This window comes from Talpa occidentalis, unplaced genomic scaffold (genome assembly GCF_014898055.3).
Source record: "Talpa occidentalis isolate TD23 unplaced genomic scaffold, MPIMG_talOcc4v2.1 talOcc4.10, whole genome shotgun sequence".
In the NCBI taxonomy this organism is placed as follows: Eukaryota; Metazoa; Chordata; class Mammalia; order Eulipotyphla; family Talpidae; genus Talpa; species Talpa occidentalis.
This window is the reverse complement of record NW_023600993.1, coordinates 79,990,604-80,018,169: the sequence shown is the minus strand read 5'-3', so window position 1 is coordinate 80,018,169 and position 27,566 is coordinate 79,990,604. Positions and strand designations below refer to the sequence as shown.

Below are 27,566 nucleotides of genomic sequence, written 5' to 3'. Positions count from 1 at the left end.
TCTTCCTGGTAGGTTAGCTAAAATCATATGTCTAATTTAAGTTAATGCAAGTGTGATTTACATTTTTCAGGAATGGACAAATGAGGTTTTCAGCCTGGCAACAAACCTGCTGGCCCAAAATATGTCCAGGGATGCATTTCTAGAAAAGGCGTAAGTAGCTCTAATTTTATTGCTAAGGGTGTTTCTTCTTCTGAGTCAGTTTCCTTTCTCCTTTGTGAGCCTTTTGTTTACACTGCACTGGCTTCTTACATTGATAAACATAAATTTCCCTTTGGAATTTGTTAGAGGACTGATATCTCTACTGTTTGGAATTGAAAGCCTTCCAAGAAAGATCACTCTTTTCTCCAAGCTCCACATGCTCATTATGTCTGGCCTGAGCTCCTCTGAATGTCAGTGCTCCTGAAACACAAGAAGGAGATACTTCGAAATCCTAGCAGCTATACACAGTAGCAAATGTTATTAATTTCAGAATCTACTTCTATATCTGTCTGTGTTGTATCGATTATTACTATAAGGAGAATGACCAATGTATGGTACTCATTTCTCAATGATCTCTATGAGATCTCTCATAGTTTCTACAGTGATTTCCTTGCCTACTTAAATTAATAACATTCTGATCCCTACTCTTATAAACAATCACAGCAAATATTAGTAAGAAAAGAGAAAAGATGTGGCGGAAAATAGTAGAATGAAAAGGAGAAAGAAAAAGCAAAATCGATTACCCAGCCATTCATCAGCCATTCTAAAAATTATTTAAACAAAACAATGATTTTTGCTAGATGAGCAGAAAGGAAAGCTGGTTGGATTCACTTTGAAAACCATGAATGCCCAAAAGGTTGGGAAGCCTTTAAATCAAATCTGTAAGTGGTAACATTACAAGGTGGCCCTCTAGTTAAATGAATAGTTTCTCTCATCCTTTTTTCTGTAAGACAGACCCAGATCCATAATTCCAAACCTAAGACATTTCCCACCTTACTTTTTACTCTTTATAAATTCATTTTACTAGTCAGTCAGTACCTCACTGTCAGTACCTCTTACCTTAAATTATCTTGTTTGAATCATTATCTGATATCTGTAGCTTGTCACTTTGAGGACCTTTCCTATATTACCTTCCTCTCTTCCTCTTCCTTTATTTCTCTTTGCTTTTTACCATCTTTGATCTTAGATCTTTCTATCCTTCACCTAACAGACATTTCCAGAAACATCTGTTTCAGAAGGCAAAGTTAGTAGAAGGAACACACAAATAAAGTTGTTTTACATGAAATATAGCACTCTATAGCTAGTAAGCATCTAGTTGGTTTTTTCTAATGCAAATATCCATTTCTACAGGTGTCTGACTATGAATAACTCTTTTGTACATTCTAAAACATACTTTTTGATGAACCCATTGCATTTACAGCTAGGTATGGGATTGCTAGATCATAGTGTGTGCAATTTCTAAAGGTGACAGTCCCAGCTTACACACTCATCAGTGGTGCTTACAAGTTTTATTGCTCCAGCTGTCTAGCCACATGTCCAGAAGCAGTTGAAGAGATAAATACAGTTGTTATATTTACACAAAGGAATACTGTTCTACCATGAGAGTGAATAATCTACATCTATAAACAAAAATATGGATGGTTCTAAAATACATAATATTGAGGGAAAAGAGCCAGACACAAAAGAATGTGGTTCATTTACATAAAGTGAAAAAAAAAAACGAGCCCCCCAAAACCTGTTGTTAAGTCAAGATAATGGTTCCTTTGGGGACGTAGACTGAAAGGAACTTCCCACATACTTCTGAAGTAACAATGTTCTATTTTTTGATCTGAGTGCCAACTGCAGTGACTTGGACAGCGAGTAAAAATTCCATAAACTGCACATATGCACAAGCCCTTTTATATGTGTTTTATTCTTCAATAAAAGCATTTTAAAAAATTAAACATTTGTTTTTCTGCTTCTCCAACAGCTATACTAAACTTAAACTGCAAGTTACTCCAGAAGGACGAATTCCTCTCAAAAAGTAAGCTGCGTGAGCACTTCCCATTATTCATTTTCTTTTTCTCAAAGATTTGAATCCTTGCCATGGCTCTGTTTTGTGCCTGTACTAAGTGGAGTAGGATCCTGAAAATACATGCTGACCCCTTCATCCTTCACACTCCATATTCATGTGAGTGCAGCTGGTTTCCTTGTAGAGATTCCCAGCCTCCCCCTTTCCTATGACATCATTTTCAAGGAACACCAAAGCAGAAAGGGGGGTCCTACCCTCTTAGCAACCTTGTTGCTAAACCAGAAAGACCATCTGAGCTTTTAAGATTACAAATTGGATGATTTTAGTGTTTTCGTTCTACCAAAATGATACTAACCTAAAACAGAGTTTGCAAACTCAAATGTCAACCGAATTCAAGAAGTTATGTCATGAAAAACTTCAGTTTTTGGAAGAAAAACTGAAGAGTAAAACTCCAACTAAAGAAGACAACAGCAATTCAACACCACCATATTCCTTGAGGGATTGGTGGTCTCCAGATTCTTTATCTTCTAATGTTACAGTAGAACTGATAAATACAAATCATTATATTGCATTGTCTGTTACTTAAGTTCTACATTTAAAACCAAATTGCTGACCAAAGAAAGCACAGCTCTAGACTGTACTCAGCTAAGTCTTTGACCTTTGACTTACTACCTACCAGTGGTGTTTGTTAATAAAATTGCTAAATTAATAATATTCAATATTGTTATTAACAACATACACCTTTAAAGCAATGGGTAGCAGAAAGGGGAAATAAATAACTTTTTATTAAGGATGTTTATTTTGGTGCTTAATCTTAGAGGCTATTCAGTGCAATGTTGTTTAATTGGATCATCAATAATGATTTTATATTAGACACTTGGACTTTAAAATTCACACCTAGATTTTGTAGTAGAAACTTGCCTGGGCATTTTTTAATTCTTATAAGACAAATGATAAAGAGGTTTGATTCAAGGGAATGTTTTTAGTTGGTGTCATCTACAAGTGCTGTGGTCCCTGAGCCTTGTAAACATCTCTCCACTGTTGTACTTTTCACTTCACAGCATATACCGCTTGTTTTCAGCCGACCGGAAGCGAGTTGAAACTGCTTTAGAGGCTTGTAGTCTTCCATCTTCAAGGGTAAGCATGGTGCCTTTCTGAAAGTAGCACTGCTAAGTAGTTCTGAATAACAGATTAAAGGCTTTCTTGTCCCAATATTGCCCAAACAAAGTTTTTCTTTCCAATTTTATTGAGAAAGAATCAGCATACATCACTGGATTTTTAAGACTTAAATCATAATGGTTTGATTTACATATACTGTGAAATGATGTCCACAATAGGTTTAGTTGGCCTCCATCTTCTCATATAGATTCAAAGAAGAAAATTTTTTTTGAAATTTTTAAGTACTTATTTGTTGATATTTACAATATTTAGGTCACTATAATTATACTTATTTTACCCCCCATAATAGCAGTATTTTAAACTAGAGAGACCCTTGTTCTGTATAAATTAAATGTGTGTGTGTGTGTGTGTGTGTGTGTGTGTGTAAAGTATAGGCTAAAAATAATGTTACCAAGAGTTTAAATTTCTCATTAGTAACTTCATTTCTTGATGTATCTTAAATATTGGCAAAAGGTTATGAATTACAATTAAGAAGATATTTGAAATATTAATTTTATCTCATCCTTTTAAGATTTCTATCTTAAAAAGAACTCATAAAATTCAACAATAAAAATAAGCAAACCTTTGATAATGAGCATAGGATTTGTATTCGCTTTTCTAAAGAAGACATACAGATGGCCAATAGGTGCATGAAAAAGCGTTCATTATTTCTTATTAGAGAAATGTGGGTCAAAACAACATTGAAATATTATCTGACACTTGTGAGAATGATTATCTGCAAGACAAGAAACAACAAATGTTGGAGATGATGTGGAGAGAAGGGAATCATTATACACTGTTGGTGGGAATATAAATTGGCATATCCACTATGGAAATCAGTGTGGAGATTCCTCAAAAAATTAAAAACAAAAATTCCATAAGATACAGTTTTCCCACTTCTAGATATTTACCACAAAAATACACTAACATTAATTCAAAAGATATATATGCCCCCATGTTGAATGCAGGATTAGTTCCAATAGCCAAGAACTAGAAGCCAACTAAGTGCCCTTTGACCAATGCATGGGTAAAGGTGTGGGCTATATGATTTCACTCATATGTGGCATACAGAGAAAACAAACAGATGAATTAAATAAAACAGCAAAAAATAACTTTGGACTATACAATTTTTTTAAAGAAATAGAGTATTTCCAGTTTAAGATTTATAAGTTAATTAACAATTATGGTAGTACATGTTTATAAATATATGTCCATACACTGGACGGCTTTGCCCAAGAAGTTTTACTGAGAGGAGTACAGGATCAAAACAGTTTAGAGCCTGCTTTGCACATATGGTAAGAGAAGAGAGGACAAACATGTAGCATGCTTTTTTAAAATACCTGACATAGTCGAGGCACTCAGAATGCATTAACCACATAAAATAAAGAAATTTGCCTTCTTTTCATTGCCTTTTTACTTATCTGGCTGGAAAATAATTGGGACCATCATTTCTAAGAAAACTGAGTCTATTTTATCCTAGTTTCTAAGCAACAAGTAAGCACTTTTCATGGATAACACTTATGCTACAGGAGGAACTTTTGAGCCTCTAGAAACATATTGGCAACATTCAAGTAGCATTAAAGGAAGTTGAGAAGCCATCCTTAAATTTATGATTAAATTATGAAAAGTACTGAGTGCTATTATTAAATTCATCAGCAAATTGTAGTTGTGAATACTCTTCAGAAAAGTGAAGTTTATTACAACTTTTTATGGGTGATAGAAAAAAGAGTGCCTTTCCTCTATAAGATTCCTGCTGGTGGTGTAAAAAGCTGGAAATACTGGACAGAGTTATGGGTAGACTCCCCCAAACATTTTAACCTCCACTTTAATAAGCAAAATGATTGAATGTGCATGCATTGCCCTTTTGTTAGATGCTTTGAAATCAGAAAGATGTAACAGTTAAGGTCCTGTCTTGACTCAGCAGATATTTCTGGAGGGCTTATTACAAGTCTGCAAGCACTAAGAATATGGTAGGGAAGAAAATGAAGTCAGGGGCCTCAAGAATCATAGAGTTAATTGGTGGTGTTAGTCAACTGACATATGTGTATATTGGAGAGAATGTGTGAGAAAGAGGAATGAAGTGCTGCCATGGAGAATAAGGGCAGCTCATTGCAGAAAAAGAAAACAGTGTGTGAACAGTCCAGAGGCTGGAAAGAATTTACAGGTTTGAGTAAATGATAAAAGACAACTTCATTTAAGCATAAAAAGAAAGTGTGAGACATGCATTTAGAAAGATATACAAAGAAAAGTCTGGCTAAAGCAAAGAAGGAATAGAAAATGAAGCTGAATAGAAAATTAAATCCATTAAGCAATTCTCTATAAATTGCAATTTTCTAAACAATTGGATTCTGGAAATTCAGTCAATAAATAGAAATTGAGTTTTTACAATTCACTATGTCTATTACAGGTTCGTGCTTTCTGGCCACTGTCAACTGGAGACATTTTAAAAGGACGATGAGATTCAAATAACAAGAGCTATGTTTAAGTCAAAAAAAATTTATCTTTAGTAAATTTAATGTTATGGCAATTTTCTGGAAACAGATTTAAAAAAATATGATCAAACACCATCATAAAGTTTTAGAAGGCCATTACTCAGAGTAAAGTATACTTTAACTTGGAAGGCATGTAGAATTAGAATGCTTGAAAAAGATCACCTGCCTCCCCTACCACTCCCCCAAAAAATCAAATATAGCTTTGGAGCTAGGAAATGAATGTTGTGTGAACTGACTATATTTTAAATTCTTGTAAATTCATATCTACAGAATAGTGACGCTAGAAAATATCCACTAATTAGCAAAAGGATTGTAGATATACTGAGAAGAGGTGTTTTAAAGAGTGCACAGAAGAAAAGGTTACATAAATGGTAGATAGGACTGCATATCTGGGAGACTCATTTAATAGCTAACATTCGTCCAAGATAGTTTTAATTGTGTTCTGTAAATAGATACATTACCAGAAACACAGTGGATATCCTGTTGAGATTTTTTAAACATTATTGTTGTGCACATTGTTAGGGATAATTAATGCACTTGAACTTGTATCCTGGCCAACATGATCCATTGGAATAACACATTCCTTTTGAGGGTACTCCTTTGGAGATTACAGTTGTTTGCCAAAGTTGCCTTAATTGTTAATAGGCGTAAGGTATCAAAGAGAGAAAAAACAATAACTCTCCTTCTAGTAATAATCAAAATATTTTCCAGTGAGACCTTTGAAGACCTTTCCATATTCACAAAATTACCACTTTACTCACAACATTCTGTGAGCTAAAAATAGTCTTCTACCAAATTGCCTTTGATTTAAGGCTTAATAATGTGAAAACCATTCAGTGACATGGGGGTTGTATTATAGTCTTGACATAGCTTGGCGTATGTATTTGCATTTTAATGAAAGAAGATAAGGAGTAAATCCATGTATTTCTTTTTAAGAAGTTTACAGTAGTTAAGAATATATGTGTAATACTGAGGAATATAGCTGTTGTTTTGGATTTAAAGAATGCCATAAATTTTACTAAAGAATATTATAAATGAAATTTTCAAAAGAACTTTTCCCAGAATAACTGTAATATGTGCCTTTGCCTGTGTCTTACATACAAACATAAATCAGAAATACAATAATTTCTGTAGCTGTGATTTCTTAAAAGCACTAATATCAAAAATTACATTTTAAAGCCACATTAAGTATTCAGTTCATTATGAGTAGTTTATATGTCATTATTTCATGTTCTCCCAGGGAGAACATGATTTATAGCTTTAGAACAAGAATATTGAGAATAGAATGAATTCTTAAATTTACTGAGAAATAATCTATTAATTTGTCAAGACAAATATGTATTGTGGACTCGATTGATTAGTGTCCACAGCAGTAAATTAGCATCTTTTTTAAAACAACATTTTTCTGAATGTTAAATTCCTGTTTATTAGAGAATTATTTTCTTATTATATAAATGGATTTTAAAAATACAAACCAGATCCAAAAACTGATGTGAACATTTAGCTTACTAGATTACAATGCGAGTTATGGAATCAGGCAACCTGGAATCAAAATGTGGCACCCTGACTCCCTTGTTCAGCAAGGACATTAGACAAGTTTTCTAAACTTTCAGTATCTTAGTGTTCTGATCTATGAAAGGGGGCCACTAACCATGCCAACCTCTTAGAGCTAACAAGGAATTAAATGAAAACATTCAACTGAAGTTCTTAGAACTACATGCTTAGCATCTATTACATGCTCATTAAATATTGAGTCATCGTATCCTGTGAATGTTTTTCAAAATTTTTTTTCTTATTTTTAATGTGACATGTGGATGTGCCACAACCTAGTCTTTAGAATCTGAAATTGTAAACACCACCAAGTTTTAAAGTACAGCCCTCAAGCTTTTAAGCAATCTTCCCCTCTTGAATTTATTTATATATAATTATGAAAATGAAGCAACTCTTTTTTTTTTTTTTAATTTGCCACTACTTTGCATTTTATGACATAAGCCTGCTTTGGACTTCAAAAATTTTTGATAACAGGGCCTCCCTGGTGGCGTGGGCAGTTGAGCACAGCACTCTGAAGCTGTCCGCAGCCTCTGCAGTGCCTGTTCAATCCCTGCCGGCCACGGAGCAACCCACATGATGCAGCAGACCTCTTCTGACACCCCCGCCACTCCCCTCAGCAGTGTATTTTGGTCCTTCTGCCTGTTCTGTTCCCCGCTGTCTCTAGTGAATCCTCTCACCCTCCTGCTCATCTGGCCTATACCCCGGTTCTTGTATAAATAAAATAAATCTTTTTTAAAAATTTTATAACAATTACAGCAAATAATCATTGGCAATTTGTTTTGTACTGGACACTCAACATGGTGGACCAAGTCCTGGGCTCTCAGTCAGAAGACCTAAAGTCTGGTCCTATCTACTGGGCTTGTCCAACAAACATTGATTAGGTGTGTCTGTTATATGCCAGGCATCATGCTAGGGGCAGAAAGAAATTAAATAAGAGGTAGTCACTTCCCTTAAAAATCTCATAATGTAGTAGAGAAAATCAGATCATATAAAAAAATAAAGAAAAAACTGTGATAGATGCAGTAATGAGAGTATGTAAAGGTGGATTGTGGGCAAAGAAAAGAATATGCATTCTTTCAATGATGTGGTCAGGAAGGGGTCACAGGAGAGTATTTGAACATTGACCACCCTCCCCTCACCCCCTGGTCAAACAGGATAAAAAAATCTCTTCCACTGAATTCACCAAATCATGAGATCCCAGTAAAAGAAATATGAATGAGCTTTGTGAATTTCAGCTTTTTTTAAAAATGCTAAGTAATTAGGAATTATCCATAGATTTTTTTTTCTAAATAACTCTCCTATACCATTATACTCTACTGATGTTCATTTTAACTCTTTTCTACAAAATATTTTTTCTCCCATTTTCACACACTAACCCCAAAAGCTTTGGAGTATCTGCATCAATCAAATCAGACAAGTGAAAAATGAGCAAAAAAAGTTAACCGTATTAAAGTGTTGTCCTTTTTTTTTTTAATGTGCTAACATCCATCTGGTAATGAAAATAATATTGTGTTTAGTCTGATTACCTCATTAATTTGTCCCCTTTAATAGGAAATCCTGATTCACAGCTGGGGGATAAAGAGTATTTAATTTTTTTAGTAAATCTATTGTTCCATGAAATTATGCATTTGGAATCTTATGTAAATGAGTTAGTTTGAATCTGGCATTCTGTGGGAAATATACAACACAAGAATTCTCACTATCAACTTCCACTTTTCTTATAAGTTATATTCATTCATTTAATAAACATTTATTGTGCACATATTCTGTTATACATTGGAGTTAAGCCAGTTAACAAGCAATGCACATGTCCCAGCTTGCATATATCTACAGGCTAGAGAGGATTAGAAAATGCATATAACTGATATCATAATGCAGTTAAATAAGTGTTGAAATATGAGGCTAGCAAAATGTGATGGGAGCACAGATGGGAAATAAAACACATCCCAGGAGGAAAGAAGGGCTTCCAGTGGAAGAGGCTTTAAGACAAAAAGTTTTCTTGATCCAGTCATCTATTTTTGGGCATTTGGGTTGTTTCCAAAGCTTAGCTATTGTAAACAGTGATGCTATAAACATAGGGGTGCAGGTGTTCTTTGGAATTGATGTTTCTGTGTCCTTTGGGTAAATACCTAGGAGTGGAATTGCTGGATCATATGGAAGCTCTATGTTTAGTAGGTCCAGAAATCTCCACACAGCTCTCCACAGTGGTTGGACCAGTTTGCACTCCCACCAACAGTGCAGAAGAGTTCCTTTTTCTCCACACCCTCGCCAACATTTGTTGTTGCTAGATGACTGGATCAAGAAGATGTGGTACATATATACCATGGAATATTACTCAGCATTCAAAAAAGATAAACACATGCAATTTGCAGCAACATGGATGGCGCTGGAAGGGATCATGCTCAGCGAAATAAGCCAAAAAGAAAAAGAAAAATACCGGATGGTCTCACTCATAGCAGGAATCTAGAAAACTTAAATAAGGGACCAGGAAAATGAATAACTATAAGAAAGTGAAAATCAAAATCAACAAAAACTATGAACCAGAGACACTTTTTGGGGGGCGGGGGCGGGAGGGGAGGGATTGGGGTCAGAATGGGGGGGCTGCAATTGTATGGGGAATATAAAAATAAAATTTATTATTTAAAAAAAAAAGACAAAAAGTTTTCTTATCCATTAGCAAGCAGTGTACATTTCAGGGAAAAATGCAATCAAAATAGCAAGAAGATGTCCTTAAATAAGATCTGTGTGTGTGTGCTGGTTGAGGTTGGGGGCAGTGAGTAGAGTGAACTCTGAATAGTAATTGAATAGTAGGGAGAATGGGAGAAGAAACGTGGGGCTGATAAAATCAATAGTCAGTTGTTTGAGTTGGCCAACAAAACCATTGAGTATTCTCTAACATTGATTTTTAAATTTTCTCTCCCCTCTGTCTCTCAAGTGGAAAGTAAGATAGAGAGGATCATTTCAAGCTGGCTACAAAACTGCTTAAAAAGACTTGTGTGACTAAGCCCAGAGATAGGTGGCACTGAAATATATGTATCTTCTGGCCAGAGGGATATCTTTTACTTTATGCTGAAATGGAATTTTGGAAACCTATTTACAAGTTGCACTTGCCCCATTTTATGAGTGACAATACACCAATAAAATAATCTGTAGGAATTTCCCATTGTTCTTGGATTTGGCCATTTGTGTTCACATTTTCCAAGTTTGTATTCAGGTAGTTTGACCAAATGGTGTGGTCTATCTTGTGTTTTGGTTGTATAATAAAATATGCATTGTCTGGTTGTCTTAAATAGATTTCTCCCTACTCCATAAATGGATTTAGTAAAGGAAACATTAATTCATTCATTCTTTCCACCAACATGAGACTATTGCTCTTTGCCAAGTGGTAAACTAAGTTCTCTTGCACGTTAGCAAGCAGTGTATATTTTCAGACAATTTCTATAAAACTGTACTTCAGAACCAATGACTGTGGTAAAAGGATGAGTATTTTCTTCTGTTTAAGGACTTGAAAATAAAAATAATCATATAAACACATACCTGAAATAGAAAAATTGCATAAAGAGTGTACTTCCTGTAAACAAAGACTGCTTCCTGTTTCCATAGTAGCCCGACTAAAACAGAAAAATAAGTCAAAGTGACTTTATATCAATGACTTGCTTCCCAAACAATAGGACCAAAAGGAATTAGTGAGAAATTATGACGACTGCTCTCTGATTTCGAAAAACTGTTTTACAGCTTATCAGATTATTTAAACCAAAGGAACATTTTTGAGAAAAAAGACACATAGTGGAAATTTATGTTTTTATTTTGAAAATATCTGTCTCCATATTCTTTACCCTTGTTTTGAATATTCAAACATATGACTTTCAAACAGCATATAAAGAGTGCACGTGTAAGCATATGAGCAATGTGAATGTCCTTCATTCCACTGATCTGCACACTTTAAAAAAGTGTTAAAATGGGAAATTTAATGTTATGTATAGTTTCTCACAATAAAAAGACGAAAGCCAAACTGAAGCACCCTAAAAAAAATGCTACATAAACCTGTTTTCACTAGGTCTAACTTACTTATTATAGTACTTAAGAGATTGCCTTCACATCCTTCTAGAAAGTGAAAACTTTCACTCTTAAATTATAATGAAAATGAGAGAAAATAAGGGTTTTGATAACTCAAAGCCAGTGTCCAAATGAACTCTGCGGGTAGCCTCATACGTGTTTTCTGACCTCTTAGAAGAAAGAAAAGAGAATGGAGGAGGAAGTGAGGTTAGAAAGACAGAAGAAAACAAGAAGGGAGAAAGATGGGGGGAGAAAAAGACGATTTGCTGACCACATATTTTACTTCCCAGAATGATTCAATACCTCAAGAAGATTTCACTCCAGAAGTGTACAGAGTTTTCCTGAACAACCTTTGCCCTCGACCTGAAATCGATAACATCTTTTCCGAATTGTAAGAGAACACATTTTAACCCACTTTTCTTTGGCTTGCAGTGGTATCCAGGGTGGCCAGGGGAGGATTTTTGAGCCGTGATAAAGGGAGATGGAAAAATCTCTTTACACCCACCATGTCCAGTACAGACTTTTCTGTGCAATCTGTTGAAGATCATCATGCATCCTTCTTCTTTTAGAGATGCAACCACTACTTTTAATGAGTGAAATTTGCTGTTGCTTATTGCTGCGGCTTCTGTGTGTGGTTGTTTTAAGGACCTCAGGTTGTTCTGTGAGGTTTGAAGATTATGGATAGTGTGGGGAGACATTTTTTCTGAGCAGAGATAAACTCATGTTACAGAAAGAACTTTGAACTGGAACCAGCCATTTTATCTCTCTGAATTACATTAATAAAATGAAAAGTTTGGATTACTAAGGAACCTACCACCTCAAAAAATGGTTTGTTTTTTATGCAAAATTATAGAGGCATTGCCTTTTTCAAAAACTAATTTGAAAAAGAAAAGAAACAAAACACCAAGGCAAATGTGGGGGAAATAATAATTTACCTTTCTTGAGATATTGAAACCTACGTGCCCAAAAGTCAATCCAAAATTGATAAACATGTAAACATAGGCACAGTGCAGCTGAGAATGACATTGGATATTCTCACTTTGTGATGTCTGTTGCCATCAATATTTATTGAACATTTGCAATATTTTTACCTTTGAACTTGTCTATGAGTTGTCAACAGATTTAAATGGGAAGTTTGAATTATATTTTTTTGCAAGCATGTCTGGCCAAGCAGGTTCACTGTGGATTCAGCAGATGGATAAGGAGAGGTTCAGAGCCCTTGATAGAGTTGACAGGCCATTAATGCTGAAGCAGGGGACCAGACACAGGTAGACCAACAGGCAGGGAAGCAGCAAATGAGCACCCTAACCTCAGAGTACCCCTGTTATCCCTTGCTTCTCAGCCCAGGTGCCTGTATCTACATATGGCTTCTCAGCCCCTGTCCATAATCAAAGTAACATGTGCCCTGTGCTCACACCTCTCAGCCCCGGGCGTCCGTGCATGTCCTGAGCTTGCACTTCCAAGCACTTTCACATGTGGGCAATGAAACTGGGAGGAAAGCAAGGCCGCAGGTGGTGCCTGTACAGGCTGGTGGCAGAAGGCAAAAGGAGCCTGAGACACTCCATTTTCCCTGCAACTATATTGCAGGTTTATAGACTTTTGATAAAGTATAAGTTTATGGAAATAAAAACATATCCAACCCATTTTTTTTTAGTAATGAGTAATAAATAAATGATAAAGGGGAATTTAATGACTAAACCAGAATTCCAGTGTCATAATTTGAAAAACAATCCATGCCTCTTTGTTCAATCAAATGGTGCGTCTTAGCAAATAAGAGGCAGTATTTCCTACTATGCATTTTATTATGCATTTGATATTGTTCAAGGGCATTGGGGTGTAGTGGCTGTGGTTATAAAAGATACTTGTAGCCTACAGAGATACAGCAATGGTGGCAAGGCGGCACGATATATTTAGGACAAGTTAGGAATTTTACTATTGCGGGCTCTTACCAGTTATGGCAGGAATTTTTTTTTCTTGTAGATAAATACAAGCATATGAATGAGACTTTGCAAGAAAATATCTAACTTCTTGGGTTTTAATTGTTTTTAGTGGTGCCAAAAGCAAACCATACCTTACTGTTGATCAGATGATGGATTTTATCAACCTTAAGCAGCGAGATCCACGGCTCAATGAAATACTTTACCCACCTTTAAAGCAAGAGCAAGTGCAGGTATTGATTGAGAAGTATGAGCCCAACGACAGCCTCGCCAAAAAAGGTCAGTTCGCTTGTCCCACATGGAAGCTGTTGTTTCTAATACATGTGTGGGTCACACCTGGTACTTAGAGACATCAAAGATTATTTAGGTAGCTTCCCTCATTAGTACACCTGCTTTCCTTATGCTATTACTGGTGGTTCAATCAGAAGTGTTTTGTGTGTGCGTGTGTTGTTTTTTTTTAACTTTGGTGGATGAATTTTGTTATTGTGTGAAAATATGCATGCAACATATATATATTTTTTTAAATATCCTAATCATTTATTTTTATTTTAACCAGTGACTGAGTGCATCTTTCTCAGTCAGGAAACTCACTATTTTAAAGATTCCCTTTTTCATTCTGTTTCTAAAAGTTCTGTGAAGTGATCCACAGAGTTTTTTAAAATCTCTAAAACTGAATCAAATATTGTCTATTAGACCCTTATCTTATTCCAGTTTACACTATTGATGAATGTTTCCACTTGAGGAAATATTATAATGCCTGCTCTTCTATGAAAAAAAAAAAATTAGTGTTGCAGGATAAAATGCTCTAAATTGATATTAGGGCAGCTCTAAGTTTCCTAGACATTATTTCTAGGAAATTTCTAAAGAAATGACCTATCAAAATGAGGCCATGAAGATTTAATTGATGAGAGTTTTCAATGACATGTGGCATTATTGTACTAGAAAAGAATCTTAAGCTGTTTCTGTATACCTAAAACCAAGTCTCATCTGGACTTAAACATCTTCATTGAAAAATTGTTATCACGAATATTGTTGGAAATTTCTTAGTTATTCCATAAAGAGGAAAATAAAGTACAATTGACCAATGACTAAGGAACAATAAATTGCATGTCAGTTTATAATTAGTAACAGAAACAAACTTATAGTCATTAATAAGAATAGTTATCATAAAGTAGGTTAGACTATCTTTTAACCCATTGTATTTATTCTGGAACTGGTCATCTAGATGGAAAATGAAAATATTTAAGTAAAATCTTTAATTTTATCCTACATGTAATTAGTTGTGAATTTATAGGTGAATTTTTGAGTATTTAGTTTATTGGTCACTACTTTGCCTTTGCTCTTGTCATTATTCTCATGTTGCCAGACCCAGCCCTGAACCTACTTAGATATGCTGTCCTGTCTTCCTTATTGCAACAAGAGATGGGATTTCTCCTTATCTTTAAGCAGGAAGGAATTCCTTGGAGACTTTGCCTGGACAGCTTACCACTTCCCTTCTGAAATGTGAACTTGGCCAAAAATAACTACAAGTGTTAAAACAAATCCAACAGTACTTCTAAAAACAGCCCATGATACTAGGAAAACAAAAGACTTTTTTGTAAAACCAGTGAGGCACGTCAAAACCTCAACTTGGCCCCTTATCTCCTCCCTTCACGCCACACTGCTGACGGCCTGTGTTTCAATCAGCAAATTATGTCTCCACCCATCTTATTCTTATTAAGGAGAACATACAAAGGAAATACATGTGGTAGCTTATTGTGAAGGTCTATAATCTAGAAAAACCAATTTTTGATTTAGTGGAAATTAAGATGAAGTTTCTTAGCATTTATAAGTATATTTAGTATCATGTTATGATTCTTTGGGGTATAAATTCCATCATCACATTAGTCACTCATGAAATTCAGTTATATTTAAAAGAGCAACTTCATTTTTCTGTCGCTTGGTATGATATTGATCAGGAAGCCTTCATGTTAGCATTGATGTGCTTTTTCAATCACACTTTTCATTTATTACCCCAAACTCCATTATTAAAATAAACTTGCTTTATTTCCTATCACATCATTTTGTGTGCTGCTTTGACTCCATTTCTGTGAACAAAGGTGACTAGAAAAGATTGTTTTATTTTGTTAACTATTACTTTACAGTAAAAAGTAAAATTTTAAAATCTTTATTTGTTGCACTAGGAAATAGCAAGATCCATGGCTGACTAGTTTGGTTAGACTTCAATTCTTTAGTAACTAAGAATGTGAAAAACTTCTTTCCAAAGATAAAAATTGTTTTATTAATTTTATTTTGCAGTTACTGGAAGGAAACTACTACTAAAATCCAATAAAGTATAGTTGTATAGTCAAATAAAAAGTATTATTTGACTTCAATATGATAACTAATGTGCTGGGGAATTAGTTTCCATTTATTATGGGACTTTCCATTTATTATTTAACTCTGAGGCCAAATGACTTACCTAAGATCTTATAACTAGTTGCTCTTTAAGAAAGCAGAATTTTTAACTTTTAGTTAACTACTTCATTAAAATATTTTGATTAATAAACAAATAAACAGGGATATATAATGTTACATCTTTTTTTTTCCTGCTGCTGCTTTTATTTTGACTAACTCTCCAGATGTGTCCAAATATTAGTAAAATTGGCCCACAAAATATCTGAGAAGCCCACTTTGATACTGCTTACATTTGATAAAATACTAGGAATAAGATACACATCTAGCGTATATATATATATAAAACAACTGCATAATAACAAATATACATATATTCTTTAATATCAAGAAACTTATTTTAAAGTAAGGGTTAAGGAAATATATAATACATAAAGTTGACATATATTTATATATATTTTTTGCATAAAATGTAACCTATAACTATTTGAGTATTATTTTTACCTTTTTATTTTGAACTAATATCAGAATAGAAATTCCATAAAAATAGTGCAGATAATACCTTCAGACAGACTCCAGAAACATGAACATTTTTTTAAAAATTAGTTTTATTCATGTATCATTGGTTTATTAAAATTTTTAATATGGCCAAAAGCCAAATGCTAAAGTTCACCTTATTTGACTAGAAATATAGCCCATAGAACTATGAAAAGAAAATCCAGAAAAGGTGATGGATTTTGGTGCTTGGTGCACCTACTATCATTAACATTTTGGCCACATTTCCATACTAGGATTTCTGGTTCTAGAGATATATGCATGGTAACAAATAGAGGGTTTCTGTGTAGATTAAGGCTGAATATTTACATGTTTGCTTTCCACAAAGAAAGAGTTTGAATCATGTTGTAGAAGATGTTATGCTCCAGGAAGTTTGCTTTAATTTTACAATTTAAAAACACACATTGACAAATGCTGTCTACTCAGATCAACAAATGTTTCTTTGCTGCCATTTTGTTTTCACTATAGACCTAAATATGCTTAGTACAGGAATACACAATGACCCTTCTTCTTTCAAACAAAAGGATCATGAACATCAGAGTTTGAAGATTAATGTCTCCTAAGCAGAGTTATTTTTTTTTTTTTATCACTGAAAGTCTAAAGAAAGGCAGAAGTAAAATTCACATGAGAAATAAGAGCGCCTTGGGTAACAGACTGCAGACCTCTAGATTCAACTGAAAGGTGTGTAAAAGAAGGCCAAATTTTGCTTAAGTAAACTGTCAAACCAAAAGAAAACTGTTGCATTTGTTCATAGTTTTATTCTCTTTCTAGAGCAGGTTTCATGAGTATTTGTTAAGCAACTAAGTTAACATATCAGAATGTGCTATTTACAGATGTTTTAAGCTTCATTCCTATTTAATCACTTCTTCCCCTTAAAGTTTTGTAAGATGTGCTGTAGAAAATCTTTCCTGCTTTGTTGCAATTAAATCATAAAAATGACACTATATAAATCTTTCAGTATTTGATCAGTATTCACTGAATTTATAGTCTAATAGTTGAAATGAATTCAAAATTAATAATGGTAAAGCAACTTGGTCTTAAGCACAGCAAATAGAAGTTTGAGTATAGCAAGCATTTCCACTTCAAACAAACCCAAGTTAATAGTGATTACATTAGTAGAAATAACTGAATTGCATTTTCAATATTGTTTTATTTCAAAATACCCATGCAATTGGGCTATATTTTATCACTATTGTCAATAGCAAGAAGCACTTAGATTATGCTAGATTGCTTACTGGACTTGGTAATCTTATAATGTATAGTATTAGGTGGATCTTCAGCTAAAAGAAAGGAAAGAAACAACTCAAACTGAAGTACAAAGAGGAATTTATTAATGCATATAGGGGAAAGGTCAAGGTGTTAATGACTTAAGACATGAGGGCATCAAATGATGTCATCCAGAATTGCCTTTCTTCATGTACCATCATTTTCTCTGGACTGGCTGTAAATACTCGGAACACAAGAAAACCAGCAGCAGTACCAGGCATACCAATCTCAATAGAATATAAAAATTGTTTTACTCATAACTCCATCAAAAGTCCCCCAAAACTGAGCCTAGTTTAGGTCACCTAGGGTCACTCCTGAACTTAGATCACTGTGACCTCAAACATGGAATATAATTATTGGACAGATTTAGCTCACATGACTTTCCCTACACCCAATGAGCAATCAACTACCTGAACCTTGTGCATTGTCAATGGGGAAGAGATGGTTTCTCAAATTCAACAAGATTGTGCTTCCTACACTATTTACAATAGCTAAGCTTTGGAAACAACCCAAATGCCCAAAAATAGATGACTGGATCAAGAAGATGTGGTACATATACACAATGGAATATTACTCAGCAATCAAAAAAGATAAACACATGCAGTTTGCAGCAACATGGATGGCGTTGGAAGGGATCATGCTCAGCGAAATAAGCCAAAAAGAAAAAGAAAAATACTGGATGGTCTCACTCAGCAGGAATCTAGAAAACTTAAATAAGAGACCAGGAAAAAGAATAACTATAAGAAAGTAAAAATCAAAATCAACAAACAACTATGAACCAGAGATACTCTATGGGGGGTGGGGGGCGGGGAAAGGAGGGATTGGGGTCAGAATAAGGGGGTTGCAATTGTATGAGGAATATAAAAATAAAATTAAAATTAAAAAAAAAAAAGAATGTGCTCCCTAGATGAGGGTGAAATAGTCATTATGCAAATGAAAACTGTAAGCAGATCCCATTAAAACCAGGTCAGAAATTAACAACTCATTGGGACCTCCCTGGTGGTGCAAGGAGTTAAGTCTCAGCACTATGAAGGTATCCGCAGCCACTGCAGCACGAGTTTGATCCACGACTGGAGAGCTAACCCACATGGCACAGCAGCCCTCTCCTGTCTCGCCCACTGCTCTCCTCAGCAGTGTATTTCAGTCAGTCTGCCTGTTCTGCTCCGCACTCTGTCTCTGGTGAATCCTCTCACCCCCCTCCACCCTGCACCTGTGGCCTGTATCCCAGTTCTTATATGCATAGATGAATAAATCTTTAAAAAAAATTAACTCGTCATCATTCCTTGTCTTTTCTTGGGAAGATATTTGACCTTTCACCACTTCTACCTCCTACCTTTCTCATCTTTGAAAACATTTCCTGAGAGAATTCCTAGGAAATAAGTTACGGTAAGAAAAGTTTGCATATAATTGTTTTCCACTAAACCTTTGTTGACCTGAACTAATGATAAGTGATAATTTACACCAATATTGAAAAGTGGAATTTACACCAATATTTCAAATTTTTAGGAGTCAGGAAATGAAATTTAGAATTTTGGTCAGAGGAGTTCCTGAGGGTTTCTATCTCTCAGCTAACACACTATTTAACTTAATACAATTAAGAATAAGTCAGAATAATTTGGCATTTGAACTTGAAATTTATGGCATGTGGCTGTGCACACATGTTCATTTCTGAGTCAGAGATTCTTTTATATTTTTTATTAAAATATAATTATAATTACCATTTGAAATATAAAGATTTACACTGAAATCTTACTACATCATTACTTAATTTTCCTAACACATTCTTTTATTTATTGATTGATTGATTTTTATTTATACAAGAATCGGGATACAGGCCAGATGCGCAGGAGGGTGAGAGGATTCACCAGAGACAGAGTGGGGAACAGAACAGCCAGAGTGACGAAATATACTGCTAAGGGGAGCAGTGGGCAAGACAGGAGAGGTAGGGCGAGACAGGAGAGGTCTGCCGTGCCATGTGGGATTCTCGCCATCTGGCCGGGATTGAATCTGCACTGCAGAGGCTGTGGACAGCTTCACAGTGCAGCACTCAACTGCCTGCATCACCAGGGAGGCCCAACATATTCTTTTAAATAATTTTTTAAAGGTGAAAAGATTTTTTTCCAGTACCGACTCTTTATTAGGTAAAATTTTTTTAATGATTCTTTTTAAATCTCTTTAGTGTATCCTTGAGAAGTTAGGTATACCAGAATTAAAGAAAAAGGGTAGTCCAATATTCTAGTTAAGCCAGTTAACCTCAGGCAAGTGACTTGACTTGAGTTTAGATTCCTCAACTGTAAAATGGAGTAACACCAACACTGGCAAACATCCATGCTGTTTCCAATATCCCTTGGCAGTCATTGTTCCAGAACAGTCAACAGCATTCAAAGTACCCTCAGAGTTTCTCTTAGCCTAACTGCAGTCCATCTACAAATGCTGACAATTCATGACCCCAGGATTAGTGGGAAGATTAACTATTTCTTCTTCTAGCCTTATGTGTGGGACAAATTTGATGCATATTATCCACTCTCAGTTTCCCCAGTGGGGTTCAGTCCTCACTTTCCACAACTATAGTCAGCTTGATCACATTTCCTTTAGTAACTGACTCCTTCTCATCTCACATCCCTACTTCCCTACTGTTATTTCCCTGGTTACTTCCCAAATAAGCTACTTGCCCTCAAACACAAAGCCTACTTTTTTTCCCTTTTTCCTTTTTTTTTATTGAAGTAATATTGCATTATATCATTAAGTTTCAGATGTACATCATTAATAAAATTTACTTCAAACTAAGACATATATGACACTAACAAAATCAAAAGTGAGGGATGGGGCCTCCCCTGGTGGCGCAGTGGTTGAGCACTGGACTGCGAAGCTGCCCGCAGCCTCTGCAGCACCGGTTTGATCCCCAGCCACCAGGCGAGGGTCCCACATGGCATGCAGACATCTCCTGCCACACCCGCTGCTCCCCTCAGCAGTATACTTCGTGAGTCGGCTTGCTCTGCTCTCTCCTCTGGCTCTGGTGAATCCTCTCACCCTCCTGTGCTTCTGACTGTACCCAATGCTTGCATAAACAAACAAACAAACAAACAAATAAATAAATAAATAAATCTTTAAAAACAACAACAACAACAAAAGTGAGGGATGGGTAAGGTCAGAGTAGCTGGATACTGAAGGGAAAAATAGGGGAACAGGGCCTTGACCATGCTCTACGTCTTCCAAGCTGTCAAAGCTCTATCTCAGTTGTTACCATTCAGGAAAACCTGGCCAATAGTCTCAAATCATGGGGCCTCATGTCTACAAGAGACTTAGCCATTTAGCCCAAACTCTCAGGTCCTAGACATGGCAATGTTGACATTTGGACCATTTTTGTGTTTCTCAGTATGGAGTCTTTCCCAGGACTCCCACTTGGGGCTGTCCATCAAGACTTGCTCAGGAAAAAGATGTGGTGCTGCTATGTAGAAGCTTGTAATTGGCATCCATAGCAGTGGTTTTCAAACTTGTTGTTTTTGACATGCCATCCTTTTATTTTGCATTTCTTCTAACATAATCTCATAAGAAAGGCAAATGTGTAAGTAAAATCCTTAAAAGCACTATTTGTGTTGACTACAGGGGAACTTGGGGTGTAGCTAGTGAGTTTCCCCCTTTCTGTTTCCTCTTCTGCCCCTTCTCATTCTCTGCAGGCACTTCTGACAAAGCCCCAGGTCATTTAGGATGTTCAGTTTAAAAGTTTAAAAACCACTCATCTAGAAGAAATATCGACTATTTTAAAGATCTGCTTCACAATTAAGGTGCCATCCATTTAAATGTTTTTAATGTAGATTCCCTGTGTAATGACACAAGAAATAAAAAAAAAAAATTAATGAATGAACAAAGTCAACTCAAGTGAGATAGATTTTTCTACCCAAAAGACAAAGATAGATGAAAACTATATGATGTAGTCAATTCTTTATATGCCTTAATTAAGTTACAACATTAAGAAAGCTGCCCAAGACCCATGCTAGTATTTTATTGATTATGATCTCATTTAAATTCTACTTATTGACTTTCTGGCCTCTGAAGAAGGTCACAGAAGAACGACATTCCCCTCTGTGAGTATATTCCAAGCTCCACTATGTTTGTAGACTTCTCTGAAGTATTTGAGATTGACTATGAACAAAAAAAAATTTTTTTCAAGTTAGCCATTGTGAGTCCATTGTTCATTAGTTTGGTTGCTAACTTCCTTTGCTTTCCCTTCTTTTGTTATATTTCCTCCTTTGCCAGGAAGCAGAAATTGAGCCTGAGGAGAGACAAATGCCTGGCCCTGAGTCCTATTTTTTTTTTTTTCTCCACCAGTCTTTCTTTCATTGAAGTCAAAATCTGCACAGAAGCAGAACTCTAGCCAGAATATCACAATCATGTCCATTCATAGCTGAAATTGCCTTTGTTCAGAAAATAACCAGTCAGGAAAAATAGAAATAGTAAAAGAAAAAGTCAAACACTGGCTTCAAGAGGTGGTGACGTGAACTTGGTAGCTGAATTCACCCCAAAGTCTGCTGACTCTGGTTGTAAAAGCCAAATTATCTACGAATAGGGATGACATTATTTTAAAAGAATGATTTAACTGAAGATGATTGACAAAATCTCACCTAACACTCGACCTAGCACTTAGGAAACAAGGCAAAACTATTTCTTACTAGTCATTATTTGTCTGTTTTTGGGTTCTTCTCCAAGTTGACTTAGAGAGAATTCAAGTAAAAAGAGTTTGAGAGGTGATCCACTTAAAAAGTGGGAATATGTCGGAAGACAGCTAATAACATTTGTGTCATCAAGTGAATTATCAAGTGTGTTTATGAACTCAATCCTGGGGCAAACTCTAGAAGCCAGTGTAGAACACACACTTGAGTTTTCCAATCATGATCACCATTTGAGGATGCTCTCAAATTAATTAATTAATTAATTAATCCTCAGTTCCTTTCAAACTTCTCTAAATGAAATAAGCCACCAGATAAGATACACAGATGGAATCCAGTCCAATCATGTCTCCTAGGGCACTAATAAACTTTGCTATAATGACCTTACCAACAAAGCAATATTCACTATGATCACAATGGTATAAAAAGAATATTTCCATCTCATTCTGCTGCTATAACAAGAATCTCAAGCCTGTCAAAGGAAAGCTCCTCCTCCTGATGTGCGACGATCTCTTCATCCTGAAGGTATCAACACACCTGAAGTAGTTGCATGGACGGGTTAATCTAACAATTACCATATAATTTAAGAACTACATAGACATGAATCAAAATCAAGATAAAGTCTCTGATTTCAAGGAGATTGTAATTCAGAGGAGAGATGATATATACAAATAACTTTAATATAAGATAGAATGTGATACACATCTGTCCATTCATCTAGCAAGGATCTGTTGAATGTCCTTCATGTGTCAGGAAAGAATGGAAAAAAAAAGTTTTGTTTATTGAAATGAGGGTTTATATATTTATTCCTAAAGCACCAGGAATTGCTCCAATCTCTTTAATTGCCAATTATCTTATTTAAGCCTTAGAATACATCTTTGAGTCTATGTTACTACCCCCAATTTAAAATGAAGAAAAAAATGAATCTTCAATTGGTCATATAACTTTATTAGTTTGAGAAAGAATCAGTGAGGAATTAGTAAGGCTGAAAGTCTAGCATCTGATACCTGCATGAAGCCTTAATGTTATTCACGATTCACTCATTCACTTATTTAATCAGCTTACATATTTTGAGCCTGACTGACTGTGGTCACCTGTGGTGAGACATTAGAATGATGCCATTCTTCTTCTCATGGGCTCCCAGTGTAGTAGACTCTCCTCTGTGAGGAAGAATTTCATGAAGACTTTTGAAGAGGAAAGTGGTGTTGGAGCTGTGCTCCAGGAATGCTACAGCGCAGAGGGACAGACATTTAAGACACTAAGAGATAACATGTACTGAGTAATCCAACATAAAGCATTTATGAGCAAATATTCTGAGTCTGCCTTTAGCTTGAACACTGGAAGAGGTGTAAAGGAAAATCATGGTCCTTGCCCTTGAGAACCAAGGCCTTTCCTAACAAAAGATCATGACGTGCTGGTTAAGGATCTAGAACATTTTTGCCTCTTTCCTGTTATGATCAGATAGCATTATGAGTGATCTCCTCTGACAGTGCACTAATAAAACGTAACAATCTTGTTTTCCACATTCTTCAAACTTCTTACTGTAAATGAAAAATTACTGCTTATACAAATCTAGTGGAAAGACTCCAAGCCTGTGTTTAAGATGGTAGGGTTCCAATCTGAATTCTGCCCTGTAGCCTTGTGGATTTAAAAGGACTTTTTATCTCACTGGGTCAAAAGTTGTTTATTTGTCATGTTAAATAATGAAACTTTGTCTTACCTACCACACAACAGTGGGGAGCAAATAAATTTGTAGGTGTGAGAATATTTTGACAAGGGAAACACTAAATCAAAGTTAGGTGTTATTATTAAGAACATTCACACAAAACCAGATTAGCAAATTTAACTTAAAATAAGGAAAACTACAGGGACACAGAAAGCCATGACAGCTGAGTTAATCAGCAAAGGCTTTTGAAAAGAGCACACAACCATTTACCGAATATTGTCATGTAGAATCATGGACATAAGTTTGTGCATCGTTATGGTAAAAGAACAGCTTTTGCGATCAGGGTAAAATAAGAATATATGAGACTTTCCAATTTAAGATGAAATAGCAATGCATAAAAACATGTATAGAACATACAGCCTCCAGGAAAAGAAAAGATATTGATAAAATAGATAAACCAGCCAAGGCAAGCAGACCTCTCCTGTCTCGCCTGCTGCTCCCCTCAGCAGTGTCCTTGGTCCGACTGCCTGTTCTGCTCCCTCCTCTGTTTCTGGTGATTTCTCTCACCCTCCCACACCTCTAACTTTACCCCAGTTCTTGTATAAATAAATAAATAAACAAATCTTCTTAAAAAAAGAAAGAAAACAGCCAAGTTCATAGACTACACCAAAAAACACTGTAACTGAGAAATTCACTAGGAAAGGAACATTTAGTAAGTTCTTTTTGAAAACAAGCAAATAGATTTAGGTGAGCCATGAGAGATTAAAGTGGTCTACACTGACTATCTCTGAGCCTATTTAGCAGAACTCAGAGAGGTCACATACCAGGGCTAGACATGAGCCAATGAAATTGCTTCTCAGTGCTGTATTCAGAGGTGACTTCAGGAGCTGCTAAGCCATTGAACCAGTAGCATTCCAGCATGCTCTGGTATCATCACATAAAGAGTGGAGACTGAATGATGATGAATGGATTCTCAGTCACCTAATCCTAGTGACATCCAGACATTTGAGTGCCAGATTCTGCCTCATTGCCATTTGGCTCAATAGAATGAGACTGGTGGCCATGCTAACTGGCAGATACTTTGTCCAGTTTACTGGTCTCAATGATGTGATGACTCTGTGGATTTATAGACCATCTGTCTTCCAAAGCTGAATTTGTAGAGATTTCTCTGGGCTTTCAGGCTTTGAAAGATGTTATTTGCATGTGTTTGGCTTTTTTTTAAGCCAACCTGCATATTTTTTGCAAAACCCACAAAACAATGCTGCATCTTCTGTTTTGCATTTCCCTTGTACTCACTGTCGACATAACGAGTTTTCTGTTGTATTTTCTTTTTCTATCTAAAAGTTAAAATCATGGGTTGGAGAGTAAAAATTCAGGAGGATGCCTTTAAAATGACTTGCAGAGATTAGAATGTAAATTAAATCTGGAAGAGAATTTCAGACCTTGATAGACAAATCCAAATCAAAAAGCTAATCCTCAGACTCTGCCAGATGGGTCATTTGTCCTGCCTAAACCCAGCTTCTTTTAACAGAAAGATTAAGGTAACACATTTTAGAGAGATAAGTAAATCATGAGAAAAAAAAATTCTTCCGTTACCACATTCAAACCTATTTTTAGGAATAATCCTGGGTGCCCAGATTGAAAACAACTGCCATAGAAACAGAACCCTTTCCTTTCTTCATCCCTGCCTTTCTTCCATGCCATTACTAGGAAAAATATTGGGTGACTCTCATCAGTCTTCCCTCCAGCTATTTTCCCTGGGATCCAACTCTTATCCTTAGTGCCCCTAAACCTCAGACAAGCTGCTAACCACTTTAAGACTCAGTTTAATCAACTTAAAGAGTAAATCAAAGGATGCATCTCATAGAATTTCTATACATGGAATATAGTTAGCACTAAAGTAGTAGTAACTCTCTGATGGTGATCATCAAAAAAGCAGGCAGCAGCATTATAATTTACCTTCTCCTAGTACTAGATTTTGTGTAGTAGGATGCACAGTGGTTAACTGGCATGGAACATAGCTCCTGACTATCTGGGTTTAAATCCTATTTTATCCACTTATGAGTCATATGTGACTTTGTGCAAAGTATTTACTTGATTTAGGTTTCTCATCCATGAAATAGGTGTAATAGTAGTATCCAACTCATTAACTTGTTAAGAGAAAGAAGAAAGTTAATATTTTCTATAGTAAACAGTATATAAAAGTTTGTTAAATAATAAACTGGAAGTAGGTTAAATTCATAAACCTCTTCCAAAGCCTGGCTCTTTCCCTTTCTGCCTTTCCTTTGCTTGCACTTATACAATATATTTCTTTTAAAGTCAGAATCCATTATTTTTCTTTTAAAAAGTACTGTGTTTATAAACACAGTCAGCTTCATTTTCTTTCCTTAGACCTCCATGACATTATTTTATTTTTCTTTAGCACTTCCCTCCTGCTGCCTTACATCTGCTTTTAGGACTAACTCAGGAGCAATTCCATGTCAGTGCTTTGATGCCATGATGGGGTCATTGCCAAGGTAACCATCCCAGTAAAAACACATACTAAACAGGAAAGCGCCTGACTGCAGAATTTTCAAGGCACTTGAGTAATGTGCCATGAATTCTATTTAGAGATTAGCTTCCAACCATGCCCTGCTATGCTTCTTCTCCTTCCTGGGTAATGTATGAAAGAAAAAGGTGCTAAGGACTTACCACCAGTCTCAGAAGTTTCAATGCAATAAGCCATGAGGAGCTTTTTGTTTGTGTTACCCAAACTTATCAGAAGTGACTTTCACAAAACTTCTGGATGGAAGTTGAGGGGCCTGTGGAATTATTTCAGTTATACTTCTTAGGAATTTTGAAAAAGACTATATGAGTTCTGAGCAAAGAAATTAAGAGAGAATATGGAGAAGGCAGGTAACTTAACAAATATACACTGTAACGAAATGCAATCTACTCTTCTCTTGTTTAAGGGCTGATTTGCCCTATTATGAATTATCCTACTTCTCTAGTCTATTTCAATGTCTTTAGACTTTAATGCTTTCACATTAATGCTTCTTCCAGAGTAAGAAAGTAAAGAAAAAAACTTGCAGTGTCTTCAAGAATTTGTTTGGGATTCAACTCCCCATTCCCCTCTCCAAGATTATAAGCCCACTTGTTGACCAGATACCTAGGTTTGGTTTTGTGAGTTGTCATCACAATTCTTTCATGTTTTTGTCTTAACCTTACTTTTGCAGTGTTATCTAAGCTGTACTCAGAATTTTCATTTTCAGTTCTCTGTGACACAAATTAGTTTGAGTAATTTAGTGCTAACATGATTGACAAAACCACACATGAGATGTGCTATCACATAAATGTTAATATTTGTAGGATCCAATATTCATTCTTTCAAGTAATATTTACTGAGAACTTATTTGTCAGGCACGGGGTTCTGAAGATCAGCATTAAACTTGCAGAAGTGCTGTCTACCGGCTGGACTTCCTATCAATTACTGGAAACTCTTTGCTAGAAGTTTTTGTTGTTGTTCTTGTCTTGGCTCTCAGAGACCCCTCTTGCCAAGTATGTAGCAGCCAAAAGAACTGGGGAATCATTCCTGTAGACCTCAAATAATGACTGATAGGACTTAGTGAACAAAGAGTCCCGCTCCCTCTTAGATGGGATAACCTATAAGTCCATGTTCTTCCCTTTTTCCTTATGAGATTAAATTTCAGTTGCCTAAAGTCATTTGTCTGATAATTTACCATCATTGACTGCCTCCCTCGCCCCTCCATACCAGTGTTTCTAAGAGACACCTCACAAATAAGCTAGTGTCCAACTTCTGGTCTCACAATCTGAATCAAAGGAAATCAGACTAAG

At 35.7% G+C, this 27,566-nt stretch overlaps 1 protein-coding gene across 9 annotated transcripts in view; it reads left to right on the top strand.

Annotated features, from left to right (window-relative positions):
* PLCB1 (phospholipase C beta 1) overlaps nt 1–27,566 on the top strand; it is a 642,089-nt gene that overhangs the window by 432,187 nt on the left and 182,336 nt on the right. For all 9 annotated transcript variants that reach the window (XM_054696419.1, XM_054696426.1, XM_054696440.1 and 6 more), the window contains 5 exons: nt 71–150; nt 1,949–2,002; nt 3,052–3,127; nt 11,538–11,638; nt 13,297–13,463. In XM_054696419.1, the coding sequence (XP_054552394.1) occupies nt 71–150; nt 1,949–2,002; nt 3,052–3,127; nt 11,538–11,638; nt 13,297–13,463 (478 nt within the window). The remainder of the gene's footprint in view (nt 1–70; nt 151–1,948; nt 2,003–3,051; nt 3,128–11,537; nt 11,639–13,296; nt 13,464–27,566) is intronic.